This window comes from Podarcis liolepis (assembly GCF_965112155.1).
Source record: "Podarcis liolepis genome assembly, chromosome: 3".
In the NCBI taxonomy this organism is placed as follows: domain Eukaryota; kingdom Metazoa; phylum Chordata; class Lepidosauria; order Squamata; family Lacertidae; genus Podarcis; species Podarcis liolepis.
This window is the reverse complement of record NC_139557.1, coordinates 121,088,093-121,096,845: the sequence shown is the minus strand read 5'-3', so window position 1 is coordinate 121,096,845 and position 8,753 is coordinate 121,088,093. Positions and strand designations below refer to the sequence as shown.

General features: G+C 47.5%; 1 protein-coding gene across 1 annotated transcript in view; it reads right to left on the bottom strand.

Annotated features, from left to right (window-relative positions):
* Positions 1-702: 702 nt before the first annotated feature.
* The window catches only part of INTS9 (integrator complex subunit 9), a 66,213-nt gene continuing 58,162 nt past the window's right edge, over positions 703-8,753 (bottom strand). The window contains exons 15-17 of the mRNA XM_083494412.1: positions 5,089-5,187; positions 3,634-3,771; positions 703-1,608 (exon numbers count right to left, since the gene is read on the bottom strand). Of these exons, the coding sequence (XP_083350538.1) occupies positions 1,432-1,608; positions 3,634-3,771; positions 5,089-5,187 (414 nt within the window). The 3' untranslated portion in view covers positions 703-1,431. The remainder of the gene's footprint in view (positions 1,609-3,633; positions 3,772-5,088; positions 5,188-8,753) is intronic.

The window sequence follows — 8,753 nt, the reverse complement described above, 5'->3', positions numbered from 1 at the left end:
AAATCACATATCATGTCTGTGGCCACAGCATGAACCACAAAAATCATACATCCACTGTTTCTTTCAGATTTTTTTTTCTTGTTTTCCTCCTCTAAAAACTAGGTGTGTCTTATAGTCAGGTGCGTCTTATGGAGCGAAAAATGCACTAATTCAAAACACCAGCGAGCTGGTTATCTGACCACACTCCTTAAGAAAAGCCTTTCATAGAATCATAGAGTTGGAAGAGACTACAAGGGCCATCGAGTCCAACCCCCTGCCAACCATGACATATGGTTGTCAAGCCTCTGCTTAAAGACCTCCAAAGTAGGAGACTCCACCACACTCCTTGGCAGCAAATTCCACTGTCGAACAGCTCTTACTGTCAGGAAGTTCTTCCTAATGTTTAGGTGGAATCTTCTTTCTTGTAGTTTGGATCCATTGCTCCATGTCTGCTTCTCTGGAGCAGCAGAAAACAACCTATCTCCCTCCTCTATGTGACATCCTTTTATATATTTGAACATGGCTATCATATCACCCTTTAACCTCCTCTTCTCCAGGCTAAACATGCCCAGCTCCCTTAGCCGTTCCTCATAAGGCATTGTTTCCAGGCCTTTGACCATTTTGGTTGCCCTCCTCTGGACATCCTTTATTGATGCCCAGTGCAGTCTTGGAAGCCCACAACAATAAGGTGGTCGTCTCTTTTAATAAAAAAGGGATAAACTATGACCGGGTCTCTCGGTTTTATTTTAGAAAAAAAAGCATTGCTTTGAGTAAACAATCAGTATTAAAACACAAAGGAGAACTGACAGGCAGAGAAAACGTAACATCACAACCTTAAAGCAAAATACTTCATTTAGAAATAATAGGGGCTGCTCCCTTCCAAAATAGGGTGTGGGGTGTGGGGAGAGAAAATGCTTTAATTCAACTTTTGCCAAGCTGGTACCTGCCAGGTATTTTGGTAAACAATTCCCCCTTGCTGGCTGGGGCTGATGGGAGGTGTAGTCCAAAAGAGTTCTGTTAAACTTTCCTGAGAATGGAACAGGAAGCGCAGTTCATGAGCACTACCTGTTTGTTTGTTTGTTTGTTTGTTTACAAAAAGTTGTGTCTCTTCCCCTGCCCCCCCCAACTTCTACCGGGGGCCATGGAGGTCTGCTAAGCAAAGCAGCCTGCTGGAATTCTACAAAATGCCCCAGCGATGTCGGCATTTGGGGTGGGGAGATATGGGACAGCTGCCTCCATCGTTGTGTCACGATAGTGCGAAAATTGTGCCTGTTTAATTATTCCTGGCTTTCAAAATGGCCCGGCAGCCCCGGCAGCCACACTCTGAAGAACGTGCAATTTGTTGCCATTGTAAAATGAGCCTCTCTGCTCTCCCCTTGGCTCAGCAGCCCCTTCCTTTTTCCTGACCCTGCTGGGGGGCCGGCCGGCCGGACTCCATGGCAGGCCAAGGTCTCAGAACTTCTGCAGGAATTTGAGGACCAGCTCCTGCAGCTTCACCCGGAGCGCCTCGTCGCTTTCACACATGATGTGCGTGGAGTCCTCCTCGATGCGGATGAGGGTCTCCACGTCCTGGAAGAGCACGATGTGGCCTTTCGGGGTGTCCTCCACCTTCACGTCGCTGAAGCCGTGCTGCAGAGGGACAGGGAAAAGGGAAGGGGGAGGTGCTCAGCTGGCAAACCAGAGGCAGTGTGGCAAATGGGAGGATTTCCGAGTACGTTTCCGAGCACAATTCAAAGTGTTGGTGCTGACCTTTAAAGCCCTAAACGGCCTCGGTCCAGTAGACCTGAAGGAGCGTCTCCACCCCCATCATTCTGCCCGGACGCTGAGGTCCAGTGCTGAGGGCCTTCTGGCGGTTCCCTCCCTGCGAGAAGCAAAGCTACAGGGAACCAGGCAGAGGGCCTTCTCGGTGGTGGCGCCCGCCCTGTGGAACACCCTCCCAGCAGATGTCAAAGCGATAAACAACTACCTGACATTCAGAAGACATCTTAAGGCAGCCCTGTTCAGGGAAGTTTTTAACGTGTGATATTTTACTGTATTTTTGGTTTCTATGGAAGCCGCCCAGAGTGGCTGGGGAGGCCCAGCCAGATGGGCGGAGTATAAATAATATATTATTATTATTATTATTATTATTATTATTATTATTTGCATTCCAGGGAGTTGGGTCCATTTGGGTCCCTGTCCAACTCTCCGGTTCTATGACTCAGCATGAACAAAGGTGTACAGGGGTCGGCCGCCCCTTGCCAGAATTATATTTAAAAGGTAAAGGGCCCCTGGGCAGGGGCCAAACATCTTGCTCTGCTTTCCTTTGGACCCCATGAACAATGCCGAGAGGGGGGTCTTGTCGTCTGGGCAGCCCAGTGTGATGGCCTGGGACTTGGGCTTCGGACCCAGAACCAGAGGAGTCTCAGTCCGCACCGGATCCTTTGCCTCAGGCAGCATCTGAACCAAGTCTGGGGCCTGATCCTGAAGAGTCAGAGTCTGCACAGGTTCCCCTGCAACAAGCACCAGCTGAGCCGAGTCAGGGGCCTGAGCCTGCCCTGGCTCCAGACGCAGGGATGACCTCGTTGCCTTCAGCTGGGCCATCACTTACAGCTGCTCCACTACCGGTTGGGTCAGGGGAGGCTGAGGTGGCCTCTGGGTCTAGTAATCCACTGACATCTCCCGAGCTGCAGAGACTGAGGTCTGAGAGAAGGAGAGACCTGAGTACTCGCAGGAGGAGTGATCGCCTTTGGGCGAAACAGGGAGGTGGGTTGCCAAGGGATTAGGACCGGCCGTTACCCCGACAGAGATAAAAGGCTGTCGGACCCTGCCCCAGGTTGCGGGAGCTACATTGCTGTTTGCCAGAACCTGCCTGTGATCCTGTGCCTGATCTTGCCTGGTTTCCTGCCGTGTGTCCTGCCTTGGCCCTGTTGGACTGACTCCTAGTGGAACCTTTGTATTCTGGACTGAACCTGGACGGCGTTGCTCTGGTTACCCCTGGGCCCAGCACACCCAGGACCTCCAGACACGCTGCCCAGGTGAGGGGGAGACTCCATCAGGCCAGGCCTCCTTCCACCTGCCTCGCCCCACTCTCTGCTTCTCAAGGTATAGTGTATTGTTTTATGTACCGTGGCTTGCCGTTGTTTTATTGGTTACAGTTTAGATATTACTGTAACTGTTGGGTGGATTTCTGTTTAACTTTTATATGTTGATATTATTTTATACTATTCTAATGATTGAATTTAACTTTTTTGATGGAGGTTACCTATTTTAAAGTTATGTTTTATTATCACATTTTTGTATTGCATTAGATTGTTATAAGATGTACAAACACAGCGGTTTGACTTCCACCCCCAGAGGCACACTCCATTGTCCCTCACAACCCGGAGGCACACTCCATTGTCCCTCACACCCCGGAGGCGCACTCCATTGTCCCTCACCCTCCGGAGGCGCACTCCATTGTCCCTCACCCCCCGGAGGCGCACTCCATTGTCTCTCACCCCCGGAGGCGCACTCCATTGTCTCTCACCCCCGGAGGCACACTCCATTGTCTCTCACCCCCGGAGACGCACTCCATTGTCTCTCACCCCCGGAGGCGCATGCCATTGTCTCTCAAGGCGGACGGGTGCCAACCGCCTCCCCGGTGCTCTGGCCATGAAGGCAGCTGCTGCTTACCTTCTCCAGGGTCTGCACCAGCTGGTCCATGGGGATGGAGCCGCTCAGCAAAGGCTTGACGGGTTTCAGCTCCGGAACTTCATCTGCCACCCGCTTCCTCTTCTTGCCCCCTTGAGGCTGAGGAGGCTTGGGGGGGAGCTGTCAAAGGAGATGGATGTACAGCTTTATGGTTTTTCCCCTGCAAACTGTTCAGAGATGGTTGAAGCATATGGAGAGTGCGCAGTTGGGGAGGTCTGATGCATAAAAAAGGATTGACTTCTCCTGCTTTAAAACCATGTTGTCACCAAGATCTACCCACTCTGGAAGAATGGCAGATGAAGGTGATGGACTATATGGAATTGGCAGAAATGACTGGCAGAATTCGTGACCAGGGAGAAGAGTCGGTGGAAGAAGACTGGAAGAAATTTAAAGACTACTTGCAGAAATACTGTAAAATTAAGGAATGTTAAAATGATGTTGGATGGAAATAAGTGGTATTGGTAAAAAGTTTTTTAAGAACATGCAAGTATGGACTGATAATAGTTAAAAACATATATTTTACAGTAGGTGATGGTACAGAGCTAAGAAAAATGACAGAGGGCAAGGATTTGCTGAAAGGACTTTTTTCAAATGGGAATACAAAAGGGGAGGTGTGAGGAGGTCAAAGAAATAAGGAAATGAGATAAAGGATGATTGAAAGATAAAACCATGTTGTCACTTTAATTGTGCATTTAATTGTCCATTAATTAGTTGTCACTTTAATTGTGCCCTAAACGGCCTCGGTCCAGTATACCTGAAGGAGCGTCTCCACCCCCATCGTTCTACCCAGACACTTCTGGCAGTTCCCTCACTGCAAGAAGTGAGGTTACAGGGAATCGGGCAGAGGGCCTTCTCGGTGGTGGCACCTGCCCTGTGGAACGCCCTCCCACCAGATGTCAAAGAGAACAACAACTACCAGACTTTTAGAAGACATCTGAAGGCAGCCCTCTTTAGGGAAGCTTTTAATGTTTAACAGACTACTGTATTTTAATACTTTGTTGGAAGCTGTCCAGAGTGGCTGGGGGAACCCAGCCAGATGGACGGGGTAGAATTAATAAATTCTAAATTGTGAAGATTTTTTAGGGGGTGAGGGGTACTTTCAGGTACTTTTAGTTCTGAGCTGTTTATCGTGTGTGTGTGCACAGAAACGCAAGTCAAATAAACAGCAATAAAAATTAATAGGTTTGAGCCCCAGGATCCTTCTCGGCTGCCTGCTGTTTGTTCCAAAATGGAATTGATTTTGATTAAGGAGTCCAGCTTCTCTTGCGAACCCCAGCACACACAAAAAAGAGAAACGTTTTGTCCCAGGGGTTTTGCTGGGATTTGGTGATCGCAACTGCTGGTTAACTAAACTGGGAAACCCCAGGGATCGGAGTTATGGGGAGCGGCCTTCACCCAAACCCTTCCCCTGCCAGCACCCCAGTATTCACACCCTACCTGAAGCACATGTTTGTTGTCTTTTGTGTGCAAAACAGCAGTAACGGTCGCCAAGGAGATCCCCGGCTTCATCTCAGTGGGCACCAGTGAATCTGCAAGCTGGTGAAAGAAAGATGGAGCCACTTTATACACAGACACACAGGAGCAAATTTAGCCACTTCAAGTGCAATCAGGCAATTTTATTTTCCTGAAAACCAGAAGGACGCAAAACACTCCTCCCACAGAATGCAACTTTTAAAGCATGCAGCGACCCTGGAAGCCTCCGAAAAGGGATTATTTGCACAACTGCCACCTCTTTCTTTCTTTCTTTCCCTGCACCCTGAGGTCATATATTAGAATACACAGAATGGGCAAGGATGACGGGAAAAATTAAGAGATAAAACAGAAGAAACGTTTATTAGAGAGTGGGACGTTTACAGAAAATATCTTAAAGGGCATTGTAAAAATGTGAATTCTCTGGCAGGCTTAGACTGACCCCTGCATGAACATAGAAAACCGTATTAAAATAAAAAAATGGGAGAAGTATGGAGTGATAATGAAAAGTCACCCTCGATGGGGTGACTAGTAGAACTTGTGTTGTAAGAAATTAACTTGTTTTTTGTAATTTGTATTATCCTTTGATTTCCCCCCCCCCTTGACTGTTTTCTCTTTTTTTACAATCAATAAAGCAATTTAAAAAAAAGACCTTTGCTTTAATTGTGATGCTCAGCCTATTTCTCAGCTGTTGCTTTGTTAAAGGAGTCTTATGGATTTCAGTTGTTTCGCTGATGAGTTGTTAATTATTCTATGTTGGCTTCCCAGTATGTTTCTGAGCAGCGCTGCGTTGGGGTCTGCCATTAAGGGGAAGAAGGAGAGAGCGATCCAGCGAAGGCAAACTGGAACCTCTGTATTCTGTGGCCTGGAAGGAACGTGGGAACAGCAGAGAATCCGGCCTGCGGTGGACGGGCAAGCATGATCTGTCCTCCCCCCTCCTTTCCTTTTCGGGGGTGGGAGTGTGCCGAGCGGAGGCTTTTAAATTTTTTATTAAAAAGCCTTTCATCACAGACATCATTAAAGCCATTTTGCTGCTACAGGGACCGTAATGAGTCTCGAGGGCCGCTTGAAAACGTTTAAGGAATAAAGCAGGGAGGTGCCTTTGCCTAGATGAGAGGCTTTCATAAAGCCGTAGAAGTTAATTTCCCAAGGACACAGCGGAAAGGGCGGAGGCGCTTGCCAGGCAGGGGGGACGATGGCGGCGGGCGGCTTGTCTGGCACCGAAGGATGGGCAGGGAGAGTATCGCGACCCACATCTGAACGGCGCGAGTCACTGAGCAGGCTTGGGAACCACTGAGCTGGGCGGAAAATTGGTCTGACTCATGGAATCATAGAATCGTAAGGCTGGGAGGGACCCCAGGGGGCAATCCAGACTGACCCCCTGCAAGTCAGGAATCACAAAATGGGAAGCGTAATGCTGGTGGTCAACCAAAAGAAGTTTAAAGACTCTGAAGGCAAATATTTTAAAAAGTAGTATAAACACCGACAATTGGGAAACACTGGTCTGCGAGCGCTCCAGTTGGAGAACAGCCTTGACCAAAGGTGTCATGGACTTTGAAGACGCTCAAACTCAGGACGAAAGGAAGAAATGTGCTAAGAGGAAGGCACACTTGGCAAACCCTCGCTGTGATCAGGTAGGTAAAGGTAAAGGGCCCCTGGATGGTAAAGTCCAGTCAAAGGCGACTATGGGGTTGTGGTGCTCATCTTGTTTTCAGGCTGAGGGAGCTGGCATTTGTCCGCATACAGCTTTCTGGGGCATGTGGCCAACAGGACTGAACCGCTTCTGGTGCAACAGAACACTGTGATGGAAACCAGAGTGCATGGAAACACCGTTTACCTTCCCGCCAGAGCGGTATCTATTTATCTACTTGCACTGGTGTGCTTTCAAACTGCTAGGTAGGCAGGAGCTGGGACAGAGCAACAGGAGCTTACTCACACCTGGAAACCTAAGTCCCCACTGTGGAAGGATGTGTGGATCCAGAATTGGTCTCCATGTCACAGACTCACTGTTAAGAACGTGTTCATGGAAGACCATCTTACTTGGCTATGAGGAATTGCCAAAGAAAAAGAAGACTGTCAGAAATTCTCCCTAATGTTTAAGGCACCTTCCTGCACTCAGCGCATCACTTTTGTAGTGAACCCAGCTGCCACCACAAAACCCCATATAGCTTTAACAGCAGGTGTTTGGAGATAAGTTTTGTAGTGTATTTTCCTGGTGGAAAAGTTGCTTGAGCAACTTTTTGATTCGGTCAAAGAAATACAAAACTGGGACGAATAGGTATTTTTCCATGGGTGTCAATAATTTCTCAAGCAAACCAAAATCTCCCCACTGGGAAATTAAACACAGGGGGTACAGCCCACCCCTAGGTAGTGCCCATTCATAAGCCCAGTGGGCCCCCTCTGGATGGGGCTGACTTTTACTGTTCAATGCAACCCCCACCATCACCGAAAAGAACCGCCACCTCATTGTATGACTCCTCGGCTTAACGGGACCAGAGAAATAAGCACATTTCGAGAACAGCTAAGTACATGGAGAGACTGCTGCAAGGGGGGCAATTATTTTCCCAATTAGAAACACGCTCCTGGACTCGGAGTTCCAATTCAGGCAAATGGGCTCTTTAAATGCTAATGAGCATATCGGCGCTCCCTTCTAAATTGGATGGGGAGATGCAGCAGTGGGGGCAAGCCCTGCGTTCGTTAGGGAAGCTAGTTAATTGCACACAGGGCTCTGCGTTGCGTTTTTACACCCTGTGCTAAATGACACCCCTTTGAGCTGCAATAAAAGGGGGGGGGAGCAGTTTCAGCTTGTGGGCTCTCTTTCTAAAGTGGTGCAAAGTTTGTTTGCAAGGAAGAAGGCGGTGCTTTAGATCAGAGGCTGAACTGGATTCCATCAGATTCTTCTGAGATCACGCAAGGCTAGCCTGTGAATCACTGCAATACAGTGGTGCCTTGGTTCTCAAACTTAATCCGTTCCGGAAGTCCGCTCCAAAATCAAAGCGTTCCAAAACCAAGGCGCGCTTTCCCATAGAAAATAATGCAAAATGGATTAATCCGCTCCAAACTTTTAAAAGCAACCCCTAAAACAGCAATTTAACATGGATTCCACTATCTAACGAGACCATTGAGCCATAAAATGAAAGCAATAAGCAATGTGCTGCAGTCACACAACCATCAATCAGTAGCTGAACTGGGTTCCACACAGTTGCAAAACCAAAAACGCAAAATAAATAGCAAAAACAGACCGATCTCAGCGTAACACTCAAAGCAGAAGTGTGGCACTCAATTCGGAAGCATAACACTCAAAACGGAGCACGTTTAGCTTGCAAGAAAAGTTTGCAAACCGGAACACTTACTTCCGGGTTTGCAGTATTTGGGTTCCTTTTTGTTTTGTTTTTTAATAATACTTAGTAAGGTTTTTGAAATAAACATAGAATTATACAATACAACTAACAATTTAAAAAATGGAGAGAGAAATAAGACAAGAAGAAAAAACACATAGAGGAAAAATTATATAGACAAAAGAGGGGGAAAAATAATGATTAGATATGTAAAAAAAGAAAAAAATACGCATAAAAAGTTTAAAATTAATTCCATCCTTCAATCCTCCTTTATCTCATTACCTTGTTTCTTTG